The 20,516-nt window shown below is 54.0% G+C and overlaps 6 protein-coding genes across 6 annotated transcripts; 2 read left to right on the top strand and 4 right to left on the bottom strand.

The window, feature by feature from the left end:
* Positions 1 to 2,017: 2,017 nt before the first annotated feature.
* On the bottom strand, positions 2,018 to 2,918 carry LY79DRAFT_693956 (ADP-ribosylation factor family protein; the record flags this gene model as incomplete). Its single annotated transcript, XM_060564786.1, has 5 exons — positions 2,018 to 2,222; positions 2,286 to 2,366; positions 2,431 to 2,576; positions 2,675 to 2,805; positions 2,860 to 2,918. The coding sequence occupies 5 exons, from the start codon at positions 2,916 to 2,918 to the stop codon at positions 2,091 to 2,093; spliced, it is 549 nt and encodes a 182-aa protein (XP_060410551.1). The 3' UTR covers positions 2,018 to 2,090.
* Positions 2,919 to 4,342: 1,424 nt separating this feature from the next.
* LY79DRAFT_706052 (uncharacterized protein) lies at positions 4,343 to 5,804 on the top strand (the record flags this gene model as incomplete). Its single annotated transcript, XM_060565017.1, has 2 exons — positions 4,343 to 5,387; positions 5,450 to 5,804. The coding sequence occupies 2 exons, from the start codon at positions 4,343 to 4,345 to the stop codon at positions 5,794 to 5,796; spliced, it is 1,392 nt and encodes a 463-aa protein (XP_060410550.1). The 3' UTR covers positions 5,797 to 5,804.
* A 763-nt stretch (positions 5,805 to 6,567) lies between these two features.
* LY79DRAFT_522563 (uncharacterized protein) lies at positions 6,568 to 8,016 on the bottom strand (the record flags this gene model as incomplete). The annotated part of the gene is made up of 2 exons (XM_060555457.1): positions 6,568 to 6,987; positions 7,036 to 8,016. The coding sequence occupies 2 exons, from the start codon at positions 8,014 to 8,016 to the stop codon at positions 6,568 to 6,570; spliced, it is 1,401 nt and encodes a 466-aa protein (XP_060410549.1).
* A 1,718-nt stretch (positions 8,017 to 9,734) lies between these two features.
* On the bottom strand, positions 9,735 to 12,115 carry LY79DRAFT_522583 (kinase-like domain-containing protein; the record flags this gene model as incomplete). Its single annotated transcript, XM_060555459.1, has 6 exons — positions 9,735 to 9,947; positions 10,006 to 10,093; positions 10,146 to 10,608; positions 10,662 to 11,009; positions 11,068 to 11,149; positions 11,204 to 12,115. The coding sequence occupies 6 exons, from the start codon at positions 12,113 to 12,115 to the stop codon at positions 9,735 to 9,737; spliced, it is 2,106 nt and encodes a 701-aa protein (XP_060410548.1).
* Positions 12,116 to 15,044: 2,929 nt separating this feature from the next.
* Positions 15,045 to 16,074, top strand: LY79DRAFT_341909 (uncharacterized protein). Its single transcript, XM_060552571.1, has one exon. The coding sequence runs from the start codon at positions 15,251 to 15,253 to the stop codon at positions 15,791 to 15,793; it is 543 nt and encodes a 180-aa protein (XP_060410547.1). The 5' UTR covers positions 15,045 to 15,250; the 3' UTR covers positions 15,794 to 16,074.
* Positions 16,075 to 18,681: 2,607 nt separating this feature from the next.
* Positions 18,682 to 20,067, bottom strand: LY79DRAFT_522684 (sideroflexin-5; the record flags this gene model as incomplete). Its single annotated transcript, XM_060555467.1, has 4 exons — positions 18,682 to 19,380; positions 19,455 to 19,549; positions 19,655 to 19,788; positions 19,964 to 20,067. 4 exons carry the CDS (start codon positions 20,065 to 20,067, stop codon positions 18,682 to 18,684), a joined length of 1,032 nt encoding a protein of 343 aa, XP_060410546.1.
* Between the last annotated feature and the right edge of the window lie 449 nt (positions 20,068 to 20,516).

Raw genomic sequence — 20,516 nt, 5'->3', positions numbered from 1 at the left:
CGAGGCAGGGTGGTCAAGTAAGGAAGTGAGGTCTTTGTTGGAGAAGGATATGTTGGCTACTGTTTTCTCTCTCTCTCGCGTCCGCCCACGTTGGGGACTTGGGTCTGCGGCGTTGGCGGTGGGAGGGCGATGGGGACGGGCCGGGATGAATTGGGACGGGTCGAGTGAGGTGTACTTCGTACCTTGCGTTCGTCACCTTTGGATTGGATGAATGCCGCTAAGAGCCTAGCGGGGTGGGTGGAGGCAGCAGCTCAGACAAGGAACCCAAGGTGAGGTAAGGCAGCCGCCCAAGTAGGGTGCAAGGAATCCAAGACCTGGACTGGTATTGCTGACGGGGTCTGGATCCTCAGTCTCCTTTACTTTGGGGACAGCTTGTAAAGGAAAGAGAGAAGGACGGATTGGACGGGGCTCCAAGTGTCCGAGATGAGGTGACAAGTTCTGGGTAGCAGCAGTGAATACGACAGCCGGTGGATCTGGTGATTGTTTTTTTTGTTTCGTTCGGGGGGTTGTTTTGTTTGGAAGAAATTCGGTTGCGAGGTCAAGGTACCTATCTAGGTAAACAGATAAGCTACAGATAAAGCACCCACAAGAGGCACATTTTTTACTCGGCTGACTTCTTCCCTAGGAGGCCGACGGAAGCAGGTTTTTTGTCTTTCTTTGTTTTTATTGTTTTCCTTTCTTCTGGAGGGGCCGCAGCCGCAGCAACGAAAGCCAGGGCGGAAGCCAATGCCCCCCCCCTTTCCCTCCCCAGATGTTGCTGTTGCCGCTCTACTGCTGTCAATTATTGTTGTTGTGTTCGCACGTACGATGTACATACCTACCTAGTAATGTACCACTGCGGTCGTGCTGCTGTTGCTATAAACACACAGGTCAATTGGGCAGACTGCATGTCAGGCTGCATGTCAGGGACCATCAGACTTAGCGCAGCATCCAATCAAATCGCAGAGTGCATTTGGAACAGATGCGATGTTAACAATTTTTGTCGGGGGCTCTCACTGGAATTGTTCTCCCCTTGTTCTTCAACGACGCCTAGGTCTTCCGATGATGCGCCTCCTCGAATCCGGTATTCGGGCTCTTATGCCTCGAGCTGTCTGGCACTGATGGAGATAGGTGTAGCCAAACGCAGTGCAGCTGCTCGTCTCAGCTCAGCCCACCCCTACCTATCCACGATGGTGTCATAAAGAAATGGGCACAAAAACAACCGAGGTACGTACCCCGTTCCGAAATGCACTTGCAACCCCCCTACCTGTCTCACATTGCGGGTGGATTTCTTACCTGAAGTCGGACGCACTATGACCTTTTCGCCATTCGAGAGTCATCTCACTGGCCCATCTGCGCCGTTTCAATCGCATCGTTTCAAACCACCATTCCCCAAGGATTGATTCGCGCACTCGGCTTCGTAGACTCTGGAAGACACCAATTCCTCCACGGCATTTGGCAGCAGTGCTGATGACTACCTATGCTGCGACCCAGGCGCACAGGGGGCCGGCCTGCTAACTAATCCAACGCGTAGTGTGCCACCACAGGCAGCGTGATGTGGCGTGGACTAGTCCCCCTTTCATCATTCTCCTTCTGGGGCATTGTTCGCCCAGCGGGGACCTGGTTTTAAGCTACAAGACGCAGTGGACCACATCACCGCATACACGCGGGAGCCGCCCCCTCATTCTTAGCCTCATAGATGCAGTATACTGGTGTATTGCGATGCGAGCACTGGGATGGCATGAGACCTCTGATTCCTCTCGCCTGCTGTCATCAACTTTGGCATACTTGGCTATCCCATCTATTTGTCACCCGTTGCACGGCGTCGATCCCGCTCCTCGAGCCCGTCGTGGACCTTTGAATCCGGTCCTTTCCTTAGATCGTCTCTCCAGGACATACATCTTGCAATTCTCATCGTTGGTTCCTTTCCAAACACGGCGGCCGTCATTCCCGGGTTCACCTCTTGTGGGCACCCCAGTTTCTCACGGCACGCGCGGGACCTGACTAGACGGGTGGCTGGGATATCCTTCAATTGCTGACTGAGGGCGAACGTGGTCTTCTGGCGTGAATCGGCTAGACGCCGCTGTCATCAAAGCCTGAGCCCCGAGCTCTTAGTACAGAAAGAGCCTCTTTTTCGCGTCGTCCACCACCCAAGCCAGGCCTTCCTTGAGGTTTGTGCCCGTCATGGCACTGCAACGTAGAATATGCCAGTGATGCGTTCGGATTGCCTCCAGCTGCAGTCCCTGTAAGATGGAGACGTCAGTCAGATGCCCAGCACCTCGTTGAGGGCGTGTCTGGATTCAAACCTGGAGGATCTCCCGTTCGTCCATGCATCCGTTGACGTCGGTCTTGTTGGCAAAGACGAGAAGACTCGCGCCGGATAGCCTCTATAAATCGAGGTTAGCACCGACAGACCGCACCGCTTCCATGCGCGCCCTCGGGTGGGCGAACCTCTTCTTGTAGGAGGCCATGCAGCTCCTCCCTACAATCTTCGATTCGCAACCGGTCCGTCGCGTCAACAACCCAAATCAACGCATCTGTCTTCTCAAAGTAATTGCGCCAGTATGAGCGTAGTGTCTTCTGGCCTCCGACATCCCCTGTTCTGGTCAGACAGCTAGCTTCATAACGTCATTGTGCAAGGCATACAGATGTTCAGCTTGTATCTGGGACGTCATTAGTGCCCGCACTTGATAACTGGAAAGGGCGATCAGATACCCGTCATAGTCGATGGTTTTGATTATGAAACCCAAAGTTGGGCTTACGGTGTTGACATCTTCGCCCATAATCTTCTTGACTATCGTTGTCTTCCCAGCGTTGTCCAGGCCTCTACCCTATAACATCAGTAAAACCTGGGCCACAGGCAAATGGGTAGCCACTAACAGCATGAGGATACGCATCTCTTTGTCCTTAAGACGTGCCTTTCTGAGGATAGACAACATCTTGGTAGTACTCTAAAGACTGCTCGAGAGAGTGTATCTCAACTACAGCTTCAACGTCGGGAAGCCTGGTTTCTCGGGTTAGTCATTGTGCTGTACTGGGCCTAGTGCGATGCACAGGTGCTGGTGCTCCAGCGACGCTACCTGATGGATAAGCAATGAAGAGGGCACGTGACCCTCCCCCGCATTAGTGTTCGGCCTCGGGTGCCCGCCAGCCATCTCACCGACCTCACCGAGATCGCTCACCAGGGTCACAGTATCAGTCAAGGTTCTGATGATTTACCAACTTGCCATATGATTCTGAAGGGAATTTGGCTTAGTTTTAATCAATATAAAGGGGCAGTTTGACGCTGATGTTATGGTAATTGCGGCTATGAGCAACAATGTAGACAATGACATGTTGAACAGTGAATACATTGTAAGTAGGAGTCATCTAGGACGGGGACGGTTGTGTACCATACAAATAGTCATTAGTGACAAGATAATTCCAAAAGACCAATGCTATGGATGACACAGGGTTTTTTTTTCTTTCTGTTGGCGGAACACAAAACCGCTAGGCAAGCACGGCCGACGGGAAAAGCTGAGGGAGAAGGGAAACAATAAATAGGGAAACAACAAAAAGGGAAACGGCCTACCTCCTCCGGACTCTCATTCCTGCCTCTTCTGACTGGGTAGTCTTAGGGTACGTATTTGATTCTACTTCGTTGAGTATTCATCCTTCGCCCTCATCACAAAACATCCTTGTCCGTACGCGCCATGGCCTGACTGTCGTGGCCAGTCTTCATCTACACGAGGAAACATATCAACTATTCATACTGCAACATAGTTGCAGATGATATCCATGTCAGTCGTCCCGAAGTGAGCACCTTCTCAATATTTGCTGCGATCCACGGTGCTCCTTTCAGCACGCAAAGCTAACACTTATTTGAGGCTCAGAAACAGCGCAAACTTGTGATCTCCGTTTCTATTCTTCCACACACCACAGAGAATCAGTAAACAGACCAATTGGTGACAGTTACTGACTGAAAAAGTTCTCCTAAATCCTTCAACGGAACCGCCTCCAGCCCCGAGGATCAACGACCCGCTTTCCAAAACGAAAATAGCGATATAATTACAGGACAACCCCAACGTAGGAGTTCCGGAACACGCCAACTGCTTTTCTGGGCAGCTGGCAAGTGTTCTCAGGAATAAATTCGATACGAAACAAAACAAAAGGAGCCATGACTTCTAATTTTTCCTTGCAACAAACTCGGGCAGTGGAGTATATACCACCCCACAAGCGCAGCCTTGACTCCAAGCTCAGGGTCGAGGTCCCACGCACCCTTCCCGATAGCACCAAGAAATTGGCTCCTTTGACCCCAATGACTCTCAAAGAACTTTCCAAAAGACAGGGTGTGGCTGATAAATCCAAGAAGAGCCACCCATCCATGAATGTCAGCGTGGATGATGAGGCTACGTCTAGCCATGGGGATGGCTCCAGCCGTTTTAGTAATTCCTTTGACAAGACAGTAGACTCCGTCTCTGTGGGACCAATATCCGGCTTCTTACATACCTGGATCGATACACTGTCTTCAGATTGCGTCACCTCCTTTCTTGACGAAGTTGAAAACCACCACAACCATGACGTTGACACCACGAATGGACAGCTTTTGGAGAAGATCGAGCAACCAGACACCATCGTCAACATTGAGGAGGAAGCACTCATGAAGCCGGCAATGTTGCACCGTCGTCGTGACTGGACGAGCAATCTTGTCATCCATCGCGAGATTGCCATTCGCAAGAGCCTGATGCGTCGACAGCAAGAAGAGAGGAAGCGCGAGCGTTTCAGCCTGCCTGCGCAGGATACGCAGGGGTGGGAGCCAAAAGAAGACAGGCACGATATCAATATTCGTAGAGGATCTATATCAAACGACAAGAAGCTGCTTGTCGATTGCGTCTTGCGTCCGGTTCGGCTCGAAGATGCGGTTGGATGCGCCGAGGCCTACAATGCGGCCGTGGTCGACCATGACCACCAGGCGGTCGACACCAGCCCAGTCTCAGCTGAGAGGTTTGAGTTCATCATACAAGAATGCCTGCACGAAAAGCTGCCCTTCGTCGTTGCAGCTAAGCAGAAAGTTGATCTGTCGGATGCCAAGAACTGGCCGTCTCTAGACGCTTATCGGCAGTACATGAGATGGAGGCAGTCGCAGCCGGAAGAGGACGAGCCTACTGAACACACCATATGTGGCTTTGCTTTCCTTATGCCATACGAACGAGGAATTTGTGGACTCAGTGGCACTGCTTGCCCCGCAGTCAGGGCAACCGTCTTCGTTCGCCCGGATCGCCGACGCGGCGGTATCGGCAGCGCACTTATCCATCAGATCCTCACGCAGACTTCGATCCTGTACTATGGAAACGGTGCCAAGTACAAGTGGGAAGACCCTAGTCACGGCGATGACTCCTTTCGCACGCCGGGTTTCCGCAATGTACACCGTAAGTCTCGCATTATCTTGGGCAGCATCATCCTGTACTCCGCAGCTAACACCTAATGACAGGCATCATCTGTCACACCATGGAAAAGAGCGAGGGCAACCAGAGCCTCAAATGGATGGATGAATTTATGGCCTCACTTCAATTCGAAAAGTCCGGTCGTATAAGCCAAGTCTATCGGGTTGACACTCCACATGGCGTTGAGTGGTACGATCAAATCGTTTGGCAACACTGGGCAAACAGAATCGATAGTGTCCGCACCCTGTACATGGGAGACGAGTCCGAGTGTTCATACGATTATCCAGGAAAACCACACGCTCCTGACTACCAGAAAGTCCAGCTTCCTCCCGTCGTGGGAGAAGAGTTCGGCTACGGTTCAGACCACGACAGCGATGATGTCTTTAGTCACTAAGCCTTTCACTTTCGCAACCAAGCCCACCGATTGAGCTGCACCGACACACCCATCGGGGTTCTTGGGAGTCCACTCCAGTGTTGCTATACGTGAGGCCGCTTGCTCAGACTGCTACGATGTTTTCAAGGTAAGCCCCTATCAGAAAATCAGCCCGGAAGCCGTTTTCAGAGCTAACAGTTTCACAGTATAGTAAAATCTCCGGAAGCCGACAGCCCACCAGACTGAAACGAACGGAATCCTTTTCTATTCGCGTCATCTTTCAATGCAGGATCCCTATTGATCATCTTCCTTGGGGACACTGTTGGACATTGACGCCGGATCAAGGAGGCGAAGTCTCCGCCTCTACGGACCATCTCAGAATGGTGAACCTCTAAACTCTGCTCCTCTCTAACCCTTTCCACTTTGCAGTTTCGGAGGATATGTCGAATTTGACAAAAAAGTTGGCCAGACCGAGCCAGTTAGACTACGTCATGCTCATGGTTGGACGGATTTCTTGGTCACGGGTCTGGGACAGAATCCCGGGAAACCAAGTGCAGTTACTGATGCCTGTCTTTGTAATAGAAGAGTAAATAGTTCACTATCCGAATTTACACATCAAGGGAACCCGTGGAGTTGCCGGGTGACATGGCTGAGATTGACTGTACCAACTACGACAAAGGAACGGACATATGGACCTACCGTCTACCTACATTTTATTTCTTTCAACCCCCTAACGCCAAGTAAAAAAAAAAAAAAAAAAAAAACGACTATGCGCACCGAAACCCTGATCATTTACCTGGGCAATCCGACGCTGCTGATGGAGTCTTGTGGCCACACCGTCGAGACGTCGCTGGGCGCGACAGGGCCCCTCGCCCGCAACCAGCGGCGAACCTCCTCCGGGGTCAGGGCCGGGGGCGCTTCGGGAACTGGGGGCGATCCAGGCTGCGGACGAGAGGTCAGAGGCCGGATATGGTGAGGAGGAGGAGAAGGAAGAGGAGGAGGGCTGGGTCTCCGCCCGTAGAACTGCCGACGTCCCGAGGGCGGAAGGGGCTTGGGCTTCCGCTTATTTTCGTAGTGCTCCGTGAAAGTCGGCCGCTCGACGATCTCATCCTGCTCCCCCCCCCTCAATGCCTCCTCATGGGTCGCAGGCCGGTGCGGATGGCCGGGCGGGACTGGGCGGGGATGGTAAGGAAATCCTGCTGGAGGTTGGTCCTGTATCAGGGGCCTGTCATCCTGAGGTCGGGCGTAGGGGTTACTTACAGACGCGTCTGGGCGCAAGCGGTGCGAGTGATCACGCCTGGCCAAGTCTGATGATGGTGCAGATGGAGGGCGGGCAGCAGCGAGAGACACGTCGGTTCGCGGAGGGTGGGGCCGGGCTGGTCCGGTGTCTGTGTAGAAGCTGCTCGGTGCTGCTACGTTTCCATACCCAGTGTACGGTTGAGGGGAGAGGGGGACCTCGGGACGCAAGGGGACAGGTTGAGCCGGTTCGTGGTTCGAAAAGACACTGCTGGTGGCTATGTTACGGAAGCGATTGCTAGCTCGGGACTCGTCTTGTAGCATTGCCGGAGGCAGGGAATCGGAGGGCGGCTCCTGTGCTGGCCCAGTCGAGGACGACGGTATCGCAAGCTGCGGGCTTGTCAGTGTCTGCATGGCGCCGTTCGAATCCGCTCCTTCCCAGATTGCCTCTCGATCGGAGGAGTCAAACTCTACTCCTGTTGCAAACGCTTGAGGTTGGAAGGCGCAAGGTTGGACATTGGGGCTGTCAAAGGCAGGATGCACCGAGGCGCGGTCAAAAGCATATGCATTGCCATTTTCACTTGCCATGTGTTTGTAAAATCCACTTACATCGTCTTGCCACGGCTGGTTGCCGCCATCAGCATCGGCAAACGGATCATCCTCCCTAGAGGCATAGCTCAGTTGGCTCGATGTGCATGGCCTCTCAGCGGCAAATTGCTGAGAGCCATTGGTAGATGCCGTGTTGCTCGACAGAGTCGGTGTCCAGAGTTCTTTGCGTTGCCGCCTAGCCTCACGCCTTTGATGACGAGCCACTGCGATCTCTCTGCGTACGGCTCGGATCTCCTCGGCCAAGGACGCGCTCTGCTGGCTGACCGAGTTTTGTGTTTCGCGTGGGAAATGTGTAAGCCAGGCCTCCACGATCCTTTGGAGCACTGGTTTCACGGTATTAGTCCGAGCAACCAAGTGGGCCCAGAGGTCACCGAGGAACGCATGGCGAGACCCCATGGCGGACAAGATGCAAGCTTCGCACTGGGACGCGACCCTTTGTAGCGTGCCCGGCGGGCGACCGAAGACCACCTCGAAAGTCGATGGGTCCACCCATAAGGCTTGGACTGCATCTAGGCGATGAATAAACTCCTGTATGGATAGAGGGTATTGTATATTCCTGTCGCCTCTGTCCCGGCGTAGTCGCTCAGTCTCTTTGGTCATCTCTTTCGTAACAAGAGCGAAGAGCGCATGGATTACCCAGGGGTTGAGGCCTCGGTGGGTTGGACAGAGCACAGCTGCTTGTGGCGTAAATGACAGTTGGTGTTTCTCGCTGATGCTCATCAGGCCACGCTTGACCATGTTGACTACATTGAGGTTGTCGACCCTTGGGCGGAGGCAGTCGCTAGGAAGCTCACGCATACCCTTTTCCTGATCTTCAAGCCAGTGTTTGGGGGGATGAGCGGTGCTATACCGTTGCGGTAGATAAAGGTATCGGGTCAGCTTCCTGACGGCCACGTCTGACAAATCGTGAATGCATTGAAATTGGGTAGGCTTTCCAGCAGGTGCTGGTGCGGGTCTAGGAGATCTGGTCCACATTGAAATGCCTCTGCTCCCGCTTCGTTCTTGAAATACACCAGATGTCGTTGATGTCGCGACTGGTTTACTCATCCTAACCAAGTAGTGGCTATATAGGATAGACACCTATTTCTATAGTCGATTCGCAAGAAGATGATGTTGTCGGCGAATAAGCCCGAACTTTGTAGTTGTTTCTTTGAGCCTGGCGCAACCGAGAACAACAAGCTGGCCTTATTTCAAAACAGACAATGCAATCCGGTCATGCTGTTGAGGCAGACAAAATAGCATTGAGATGACAATGCAAAATGCCAATTTGCTTTGACGAAACTCTTCCTCAGTTTCACCCCAAGAAAGAATCGCCTATATGCCTTATTCACAACCTGCAGCTCGACAGAGTCCAGGCGTTTTGCCACGGATACTAGGCCGTTGGGATCAATCTACACTGCTGTTTTCTGTAGTCGCTGCCCTTGCACGGGATCACGTAGGAGATCCAGATTATCCTTAGTCATGGCAGCACACACGGATCGAACCGGCCAGCTGGGGTTGGACCTAGAGAGCTGGTGTAAGCACGCGCTGATAGAGCACCAACGACGATCCTAGAATACGACTTACACACCCGGATAAATTCTTCTCAAGTCGGGGAACCAGAACTGCAACATAAGTCGTTGACTTGCCCATAATAAGCCGGCCTTTCTTCCAGTCGAGGTCATCGATCAGAGGTCACTCCTGATGGAGCTGAAGGGATTTCTGGCGAGCCAGATAAGCTCGCGGAGGTCAAGAGGAATCGCTCTATTGGGCCTGGCGATGAGGCGTAGCGTCTCGATGAGAGAGACGTCTTTTACTAGCAACGCTGTTCTGGGCGTGGCTCGACCGACCATGCTACCTCTTCGTGTTGCTGCTAGCTCGCTTGAACCATCCCGCGTAACACAACCCAAAGGAAAACAAGTCCACTTCCCATCAAGCCTGCTATTAAGAGGCAGAACGAAGCTAGCCTCTGATGCGGCGCATGCCAGAAAATCTCAAGTTGCACGAGCGCCATGCCCATTCATACCCACCCTCTCCCATCGTACAGACCTGATATCAAACGGCTCAACTCCCATACCATGCTCGACTTTGTTCGTTATAGACGTAAAGGTTTGAAAACAGCAAAGTTGATAGAATCATGCGTGGTACCGGTGATCTTGTTCCTGTCTCATTCGTTCCAGGCGAATCTTAGCGGCTTCAGTACCATCGTCCGGTGTTGCAGGTTCCTTGAACCATGGATGCTGCAATGCCTGCTTCGCCGTGATGCGGTGCTGGGGGTCGTAGACGAAGATCTTCCGGAGGAGGTCCAAAAAGTTTTTGAAATAGGTCGTGTTCGAGGGGATGATATCCTGAAAGCGGTCAGTGGACCAGCGTTTCTCTGCTTTCCCGCGAGTGTAAAAAGCTTACCTCTAGGCGTCTCATTGCCTTGACAAATCTCTTAGAAGCCCGTGTCGTCTCCGGTGTGGGGTAGTCGAGCTTCAGTCGTTTGAAGTACCTGTAGAAAACGGTTAAAACCAAACATGGCTGGTTCAAGCGGGGCGTCTTACTTAGAGGCCGGGTTGCCGCCACTTCGGGTAGCCATCTTGTTGACGGCCTGAACAAGACTAGAGTCTATTCTCTGACCGACGACCATCTCCATCATGGCAAGGTGTTCGAGGTTATCGTGAGTTTGGAAGAGAGCGTCGCCAGTGAAGAACTCGACTAGAATGCAACCAATACTCCAAATATCACAGGGAAAGGACCATCCGAGACCCAGAATAATCTCCGGCGCCCGGTAATGGCGAGTGGATACGACTGAGCTGTGGTATTCATCCTGGAAAGTGGCAGAGCCAAAGTCGATGAGTCGAATCTCGGTGTCCAACAGAACTCTGCGTTGGTTGGCCTGACGGTTTACGGTTGTGGATGAGGAGGGTATCTTCCTGTTGTAGGTAAATGTTTGGTATGCGCTGTCACACAAAAGAATGTTCTCGGGCTTCAGGTCGGTGTGGATGAGATTAAGATCGTGGAGAACTTGTAGGTTGTCAGCAGTAGTCTTGCGTGCATTTTAGCAGCATTGGACTTACAGGCGACGCTGGTAAAGAGCTGGCGAGCGAAACTCTGAATCTGGCTGTTAGGGAAAGGAACGAAGCTGTTGCTTTTTAAAAAATCAAAGACACTCTGTCCAAGGAGGTCCATGACAATGCAGATATGGCCGCGGTAGTCAAAACAGTCACGCAAGTGAATACAGCGGTTACGGTTCTCGTTGTCATTCTCCTTCAGCGTGGCCAGGACTCGGAGCTCGATTCGAGAAGCATCTCGGTACTTCTGCACCGATCGGATGATCTTGATCGCAACAGACTTGTTTCTGCGTCGGTCTCGAGCCTGGACGACCTTGCCGAAGGTTCCTTGCCCAAGTAGTTTGACCATTTGGTCTGTGGCAATCGTTAGCAGTCTGAATCCACCGATACTACGTGGATAAATGATCCTCACATTCTTTTGTCAGGTCTGCATCGGGGACAACAATGTAATGTCCGTCATCATCGTCAACCTTGGCGTTCTTGTTGTAGCCGTTCTGTGACAACGTCAGCAAATGGGTCAGACACGTGAACGGTGGGACAAAGCATACATCCTGGACCACTCGTACGTGCACGTCGGAGGCCTTCTTGGGGGGGTAGGGAGGAGGCTTATAGCTGACGAATGGATCGGTAAGGCCTTCGACCTCTCTCTTCTTCGCCTCTTGAGCGATCTGTTGACGAGTCCTCTTCCTTTTTTGGCCAGGTTGCGCCTCGTAATATTCCTGTCCATTCGACGAAAGTGACGTGGCAGTGGTGGTATGGATAACCGAGTTCGTCGTTCGGTCGGTGGAAATGGTCGACCCGCTAGGAGTGCCGTTGTGATGAGGAGTGGTTGTGTGGGAGGCGGCGTACTTGTTGTTGTGGTAGACGGGGTCGTACGGCTGAGGCTCGTTGTCTCGTTTCCGCTTCTTGGGAACAGGACGACTGCTGGCACCATTGGCGGTGATGCCATTGCCGTTGGACACGACCCTTACGCCATTGCCGACGGCCTTGCCCTGCTCCGGCTCGGGAGTGTCATCGATGACAATGATTTCCTTGGGGAGACCATTTTTGTAAAACTTGTTCCAGTCAGGCTCCTTTGAGCGTCTTCGCTTACGACCCGACTGGGAGGACTGGGAGTGTGAGTTGGAAGGCATTGCGGTAATGTAGTTCACGTCGGGGCTCGAAGCGTCGTGGATGGTCCTCGAAGTGGCTAACGAGGCTGAAGGGCCTAGGCCATTTGGACCGGCGTGACTGGCAGTGGAGGTAGTAGAGTAGGCGATGCCCGACGAACTGGCGTACGAGGCAGGCAATCTCGCCGTCGCCGTCGAGGACGAAGTGGAAACGATTGGGTTCGCGGGCTGACGGTACGATGAGCCCGTAGCAGTAGAGGCCTGGTATGGCTGATGGTTGTAGGGGTAATGAGGATGATGATAATGCGAGTGAGGTGGCAATGTCGCAGTGGCCGTTGTCGGGGTCGACATGATTCTCCTCGTGCGTTGCCGGAGTCGTGGGAATCACCTTTGGTGTGGAGGGTGAAAGCGAGGACGAGGAAAGGAAAGTTCGACGGTTGAGGGAAGGCGGTAGGAAGTTGGTTTCGCAGGTCTTCCTTCCTCTTTACCAGCGCTGCCGGTGCGGTACTGCTGGGTACGTGCCCACTGGTCCTTTTGGGGGGCTTTCAAGTCCAAACAGTGGATTCGGGCTTGGTCCAAGGTGGTTTCCCTTGGGGGAGTTGAGAGCAGAAGGGAGGTGGGCTTCAGCGCCCAGTGTTCAGTGGTCGGCCAGTGAAGAATGTGCCCTGTGTGCGGCCCCCGAGTTTCTGCGGTGTGGGTGCGTTGTGTTGTGTGTGGTGTGTGGGCGTATGGTGCGTACTAAGCTGCAGGTTGACGGGCAAAAAACAGTGTGTGGTTTTGCGTCTCGTCGCTGCGGTACCGCTAGCCTTGAAAATGGACTCAAGGGTCTTCGGTTTGGGGTACCCGAGTCGTGCACGAACTGTGGCTGGTACGGTGCGGGTGCAAAGGGTACGGATAATGTGTCGTGAGTTTGGTGGCAGTGTAATGGTGGGCCAGGAAGGGAGGAGTCAAGGATTCGTTTGATGACGAGTATGTCTCTCTCGCGTCGGTAACGTCTTGCTACATCGAAGAATATTGGGAACTTTTTAATATCCTTATTTTTTATTATTATTTTTGGTAAATGTTTTGGTTCTCGTCCGAGAGAGCAGTGGAAGAAAAGGGAAAGAGAGGTAAGGAGAAATGAGCTGGGAGCCAAAAGCGAGGGAGAGGGAGAGAGAGAGAGAAAAAAAAAAAAAAACAAGTCGCCGCAGTCAGTCAGTGGTGCACGATTGTGGTCGAATAAGTGACGAGGTTCCGAGGGATGCCCGCCGCTTCACTTGTCCTGGTCCGTGGGAAGGAGGAGAAGGGTCGATGAGGTGAGAAAGGTGGAGGGCGCTGGACGGACAGGAGGCGACCAATTGTGGAGCAAATGGGTGTGACGAAGGACGAGCACGGGAGGACGAAAGGGCGTTGGCGTGGTGGACTGGGTAGCGGGCGAAGAGGGAGGTGGTGGGTGGGTGCGTGCGTGGGTGTGGTGCTGGTGGTGCTGTTGGGTGCGTGGAAGCGGAAATGGAAGTTGACAAAGTGGATGAGGGGCGAGGACGATGGCAATGGCAAGACAGACAGGCGGTACTTTGGTTTGCCGCCTGTCCAGAGCCTGACGCGGAGTACCTTCCAGTCTGGCCGAGCAGGCAGATTGGTACCTACGTTCCTCCTCGACGATTGGCTCGCCGTTTAGGGATACTTTTTCGGGGTTTCCAGCTGCCAGGCTGTTTTAATCTCGTCAGTGGATGGTCATGATAACCAAAGCAGAAAAGAAGGCCGACTGCACAGGCACGAGGGAAATTTGTTGTTGGGGTCGGGTGGTCCAGTTTAGCCCACTTGCGCACTTCACTACACCAAGCAAGTACGGATACGGAGTACTGGGAGGGAAACAAGAAAAACAAGGGAGCAAAACGAAGGGCGTAAGGTAGTGCCACTACCTTGCAGAGTACCTAAGGTATTGATGTGCACTCCCAGGATCAGGAAAAACAAAGCCCGTTGCTGGCTTGTGGAGGTGCACTGTTGGCCTCAGGCGGCAGGGGAGGGTAGCGAGCGAGTCGAGCGCCCAAGGAAGGTACTTCGTCGCATTCGCTGAGCACACCTTGCCAATCTACCCACCTACAGGTCCAGATGCTAGCATGTACCCGGACTAAGGCAGGTACTTGACGGCAGCCATAATCTGACGTGACGACGCAGGTATCCCAGTTATCCGCAACTTGGTAATCTTGTCCCTTCCTCAACGTCCCTCGTCGTGCGGCATCGCGCGACGCTCTTTCAAGATGCAGTGGTGGAACCCCTCTGTTCTCCGGTATGCGCTTGATCCGACGGCGCTGAGAGGGCTGAGCCGGTGTTCAGAAACACTCCAGAGTAAGGTAGCCGTGTTCCAGGTTGCGAATTTGCTCCTCTCACTCACTTCCGAGTAGCAAGCTGCATCGGCGGCGTTTTGAGCGTCGCCGAAGGAACCTAGAGGGGCTCCCGTGCGCTTATTGGCCTCTTCGTTTCGCCCAGGTACTCCTGTGCTTCCAACAGGGGCCTGTCACTGATGTACGGGTGTAGGTAGGTTGCAGGGCACTTCAGACTTGACGCACACCATATTTCGCTCCCGTGTGTCTGTGTCTGTGTCTGTCTGTGTCGAGGTACTCAGGTATCCGTAGGTATCCAGAACTGTGTCTACCTAGGTAGCGAACTGCCTCGTCGGGTTTTTATTTATTTTTATTTTGCTTCGTTCTTTTGGTAGTACAATACTAATACTGCCTTATTATCACATGGCTTGCAGCTTTCGTTTCGTCTTCCCCTTTTGAATCGTCCCGTAGAGGAAACGAAAACGACAACTGCGAATACACAATGATGAAAATGGAACGCAAGAAAGCACACCCACCACCGCCGCCGCTGCCGAGGCAGAGGGGAGGAACAACGCCATGACCTGAGAGCAGCAGGTGCAAGTCAGCAGCTCAAAATAAGATATCTTCCTACTTCGTGCAGTAGCTGCTGCTGTGTCCCTACTTGAGGTAGGTTCTTACCTTGGGTTAAGGAATGTGCCAAGGTAGAAATTCTGGACGTGAGAAAGGAAGGAAGGAAGCGCCGCCTCACTGGAACTGGTCCGTCAGGCCGCATTCTAGCGCCAACATGGCGCCGTGCCTGTGCCTCGCTTCGTCCAAGACAGTTAACCTACAGTGTCGATACATATCTGCCTGCGTCCTTCACTCCATTCCGCCAAACCCACCCATCTATGTATTGCCGCCCTACCCTCTCATATCCCCCTCCTCCCAAGCCGTCGTTGCAGCCAGCCCGTTCCCCTCTCGAACCGGACGTCACCCGTTATCGCTTGCTTGCCTGCCTCTTCCAGCCCAGATACCACGCCACCAGCCTTTTGACCACATTTCTCATCGACGCCTCAGGCACACTGCTTTCCAATGCAATCTGATTCAACGGTTGACAAACTTCTGGCCTCGTCGAGCCCCAAAACATGTCCTTTAACAACAATGCATTCGGACAGCTACCACAGACAACCTTCCCGTCCAGGTCATGCCCCGGCATCGTGGACTCCGTGGTACTGTCACGCTCACGAAATCAAGACGCGCCAACCCAATGGCCGGAGACGGCTTCACGCTCCTCTCACCCACTTTACGCACTTGGTGGGTCGCTCTGGGGTCCGCCCTCCACCCAAACCCGGCTGCCCGCCAATCTGCCTCCATGACGGCTCCCCAGATGGGTTTAGCGTCCCGCCGGCCTGGGCAGATCGCCCTTTCCAAAGTCATGTTGTTGCACAGCCAGCACCTTGCTGTCACTCTGTTCACTAATTCACAGAGATTGAACTCCAGGCTCCAGCCAATAACGACGGGTGAATCAAAGCCCGGTTGGATAAATGGTGTCAGCCCCCATCAGACGGGCCTCGGTGCGACCGCTCCACAACACAGAGAGGGCAGGGTAGAACATCGACGAAGGGAACAAACAACCCGACATATCGGGTTTTTGCTGACAAAAAAGTGCCTTGCCCACCTTAACTATGTATTCCGCAGAACACGACCCTGGCACCACATTAAATTTACCCGAAGTCCTATGCCCTGAAGGCTGCAATACGTCAGAAGGTTTGAGCAAACGCAGACATGATGAGTTTAGACTTCGTCTTTTCGCCTCAAACGAATAGTCTGGTGGCTCGCTCCAGTCATTTAGCTCTCTTATGCCTGTCTCGTTGATCCAGCTGGTGGCACTCGAGGCTTCCGTAACCCAGCGCCAACTATTCTATGCAGTCCAAACGCGACCCAAAGCATGATCCACACATTCCAGGCAATTAGCCAAGATCTGACCGCACGGAACGGAAAGCTAAAGGACCACTGCTCCCCGTCGATTTACCTACCTAGTTGCTTACCATGAGCCCACGGGGTAATGGAACCGTTTGTCTGCTCAATCAGGCAGCCAACTCTAGCCGTCTTCTCCCCTCAACGGCAATCCTTCTCTCACACATCACAATGGCAGACGAATCCCCGGGCATTTTCTAGCGTCTAGATCCTTGCCTCTCCCGTTCAAAGACGTGCCAATGACGCTCTTGGGGAACGGCTCCTCGTGGCGCCATCAACCAACTACGGACGGAAAACGCAACACAGTGGGCAGGAGGCAAAGGGTCACAGTACCTAGCCATCACGACAGTGGGAAAAGGGCACTCGACAATCCTCTTCATCGGACAAGCAGCCCGTCTCCACGGCGTTGTGCACTCTTACAACATGGTGCAGGGCAGGGCAGGGCAGGCACACACACACACTCCTCGTGGTGCTGTCATCAGCCCCTCCCTTAAGTAAACCCGACCAACATGATGCCTGTATCTGCGCGACTCCTGTCGGCCACGAATTGATCTTTTCAAGCAGCCAGAGTTCCACTAGAGAATGCATCTTTCACGGGGGTTCGTTTGCTGGCACAGGACATGTTGCCACAGGACGAGTCCTTTCGTCAGGGATTGGGTAACTATCCCCCCAACAGGGCGCTTTCCAAGTAGCAGACGCATGTGAGGGGACCGACCCACCGTCGCCACGACGCTTACTCGGGGGGGTGTCTTTGCTGTATGCCAATCTGGTACGAGGCGTAAAGTGCCTGCATGACTCTAGGACGTCGAATCCGTGGCAACGAGACCATACAGGCATAGGCCCAGATGCTATTCCTCACCGCGAAACATTGGCGATGAGAGGCCCAGAACGACAAACCTATAGGCCCCCCTCATTAATGATCATCAAAAGCGACGTTCCTGTGTATGCTGTTTGGCCGCCATTGTCAATAATGGCCACGCTAGACAACAACTTGACCTCAACGTTTGCATACAGTGTACATCCATCCACGTAGCAAAGGCGACTCCGCATTCTGCTGTCGGCAAGGCAAGCACATTTGCGATGTTCTGCTCTCGTTGTTCCCGCCTCCCAGCCTAAGCCTGCTGTACCATCTGCCATGATTGCTGCAATGTTTCAGTTCTTCGAGCAAAAGCACGCTGACAGACCATTCAGCTTTCTTTTCGGGGTTTTCCCAAGCCTTTGATCCGTGCTTTTGTCACAGACTCGCTTGTCGGTACCTTTCGCATGCACGTAATCGGGTGCGAACATGAGACCTATCAATAGCTGAAAGGGGGGGGGGGGGGGGGGGGGGGGGGGGGACTGAATGGACGCAAACCTGTCACAGCCGATGAACGGGTTCGATGGTCTGCCGTGGTTCTGAGAAAGAGAGCCCTGTCCCATGTTGCATCGGTCGCCAAGGTATCCCTCAGAAACCAGTACCTATTGTATCGACAAGACAGAAACAAAGTCCTTCAGAGAGAAAAGGTAAAATGCTGAAGGATAGCCAATGAGACTCGGCGATGCAGACAGTGCCGCTGACTATGCAGTAGGGGCACTCAATGCACGCCGCCCGTCCCGTCGCATCCTCGCAGCTAGCGGTCATTAAATCCCAATAGTCTCTCTGGGATAGAGACTGTCGAACCGAATCGAACGGGCCGTCTTTGGGGAGCCCAACCAGTATGAGAACGGCGCGTCGTAAGATATCCTGCTAATCCGGACAGTGTCGTCTCTTCCGGGTGGCGCTGCCTAGCCTATTTCGGTATTCCGCCGAAGGCTTATCAGGATGGTCCGGTCTGTTGGTCGCATCAGTGTGTACACAGGATACAGATGACTTCACGAACAAACCCTTCAGGCTGCCATTTTCGCGATAGTATTGTTCCAAGCTCGCCAGGAAATGTCCATCAAATCGAGTGTTAGCAGTCGTGTAAATAAGACCTTAACGTCACCACTAGCTAGACAGATCTGGCCGGGCCCTCTCGTTTACGGATACTTGCTGGTCACTCAGATGTCTTCCCCCGCCACTGGATTACCTATATGGCTTCGCCTAGTTGGCGCTGGGCGCTCAGTATTCACAGTGCTTCGCCCTGCTCCGTCGCACTCCTACCTGCTTACACCCCGCCTCACAAGCTGTTGGACAAATGACGCAAATGACGCAAAAGCTTTCGATGCGAATGGTATTATGCGGATCTCTGGACTAGTTGTATGCGTATGAGTGCGTAGGCCTCGATAATCTTCTGCATAGGGCATCGACCTAAACGAAATTCGGCAGGCTACGCAGCAGCCAGCTAGCCAGCGCCCAGCCAGCCGAAACAGGGGTTTTCTACTTCATTCACGATGTGAAGGTCGGACGGGATCAGCGGAGCTCCCGAGCCAAGTGCAACTTGGGAGGGGAGGCGTGAAACACTTTCAACGTCCGATCTGATACCGGATTCCCAAATCCATATTACGCTCGTCCGGGGACGGAGATCCCCCTGACGGATGCAATTGCGACAAAACATGACAGGGAAATGCGCATCATATGCTTCGGCAAGACCTGCCTGTACCCACGACGCGTTTGTCGCAGCCGAACCCCGTTGTTATTTGGACGTCCGCTTGGTCATGACTTTCACCATTGCCCAATATTGGGCGCATGGCAATGATCTATATACCCCTGTTGAACACGACGAGACCACCTTCCCCGCCGCGGCCGTGGAACTCGGGCTCCAACTTGTCGGCGCTGATGCTCTGCCGTTGGGGGAAGACGGCCAAGGCCAGCGGAAGGACCGCGTAGCTCGTCACCAGAATGAGACCGAGATTGATGGGTACCACGAGTCGTGGGCGCTGCTTCAGCCATTGCTGCTGTTGTAGACGGACCAGTACCAGGGGCGGGATGACCATGATGGGCGTCGAGTTGAAGACACGGCTGGCGGCGGTCTCGCCAACGGCGATCTGCGCAGCCTTCTTGCTACGGCCGAGGGACTGGGGCTGCCCAGCGGCCTCACCCTCCGAGTTCTCCTTGCGGGCGCCGGCGCGCTCGGCGTCAGAGATGACCGGGAAGACGTCAATTCCGGTCCGCATCTCTTCGCCACGCATGAGGAGGACGTTGAGGAAACCGGCCGAGGCGACAGCGGCGAAGGGTACGAGGCGGGTGAGGGTCGTACGGGTGGCCGGGGTGAGGTTACGCAGGCGCGGAACAAGTTTGTTCAGGCCGACGGCGACACCGCATGAGACGGAGACTGCCATGGCGTAAGACTCGCCCAGCTTGCGCCAGGTGAGCGGGGAAGACTTGTTTGCGTTTGCCGAGTTGATGGCAACGTTGAGGGACTGGTTAACGACTTGCCAAGCGATCGTACCCGCCGTCTGTGCAATTGCATGTTAGGAATCTGGCAGCAGAAGCTGATAGAGACAGCCGTTTTGTTCGGATAAAGACTCACTCCAAGGCCTGGCTGGAGCATGCCGGCCGTGACGATCAGGTTGCTCAGCACGAACGCGGACATGCGGAAAGGGAGAAGGACGGGTTCGCCGGTATCTAGGCGGTTGCGCAGCCGCGTGTTAGCTTGGAAAGCAACGAGCCCCGGGCCGCACCCGCGCAAGAAGAGGAGGTTATGGGTTGGCTATCATGGGCTCGTCGCACCTGGGTGGAGGGTCGAGTCGACGACCTTCTTGGCCTTCCAGAGCTCGGGGGTCATGGAGGGGATCCTTCCCTCCTTATAGTCGGTGAGGAGGGCCTTTGCTTGCTCGAGACCGGTGCTGCCGACGAGGAGGGTGCTGCGGTAGTGCGATAGGGCGACGTGTTAGCCATTATCTTTGCTCCAAGAAGTTTGGCAAGTCCAGGGGTGCCGGCGTTGAGAAGCAATCTAATCCCGGGCGTGTTCGCCGTCGCGAAGCCGCCCTCGGCATGCGTATATGTGCGCGAAGGAACTTCAAGGACTGCATGACGTACCTCGGATCCGTGAGGCCCATGTTGTGTCGTACGCGACCCCAGTACGTGCTGAGATCATGCTGCGAGGCGGGCAGCTCGCGGCTGCCGGGGAGGGAAGCCGACATCGCGGGGGGTGAATGGCTCTGGGCAGGCGTCGAGGAAGAATGAAAAGAGGGCGGGTGACAGCCGACGATGGCCCGGTTAGGGGATCACCTAGGCAAAGAGACGGAAGAAATGGCGGGTGAGGAGCACGAGAGCGGTGCCGACACTGGTGGTCCGGCCTTCTTCTTCCCCTCTCGAGTAGTTGCTGGCCGGCGGTGAGGTCTCGGGAGGTCCAACAAACTCCAAAATGAAGAAGAAAAAAAGGCGTCTTGCGACGGGACGGGTTGGGAAAAGATGGGTATCGTCGGTTGAGCCTTCGTCCCGAGATCGGTGGGCAGGAGCGCATAATTGGAGGGCATTCGATTGGTTGAATCTGCTTGGACCCTGAAATTTGGCAGCTGGTGGCGGATGGCGATGGCTCGGTATCTAAAGGGTAATTTGGGGGGTTGTAGCGGGCTTCGCTCCGGGCAGG

Source organism: Colletotrichum navitas (genome assembly GCF_030913465.1).
Source record: "Colletotrichum navitas strain CBS 125086 chromosome Unknown LY79scaffold_66, whole genome shotgun sequence".
Classification (NCBI taxonomy): domain Eukaryota; kingdom Fungi; phylum Ascomycota; class Sordariomycetes; order Glomerellales; family Glomerellaceae; genus Colletotrichum; species Colletotrichum navitas.
The sequence above is the reverse complement of the archived record's forward strand: the minus strand, read 5'-3'. Positions and strand labels throughout refer to the sequence as shown.

What these genes read in the sequence shown, in the direction of transcription:
- LY79DRAFT_341909 (XM_060552571.1), top strand. Translation starts at nt 15,251, where the DNA reads ATGCCCCGGCATCGTGGACTCCGTGGTACTGTCACGCTCACGAAATCA.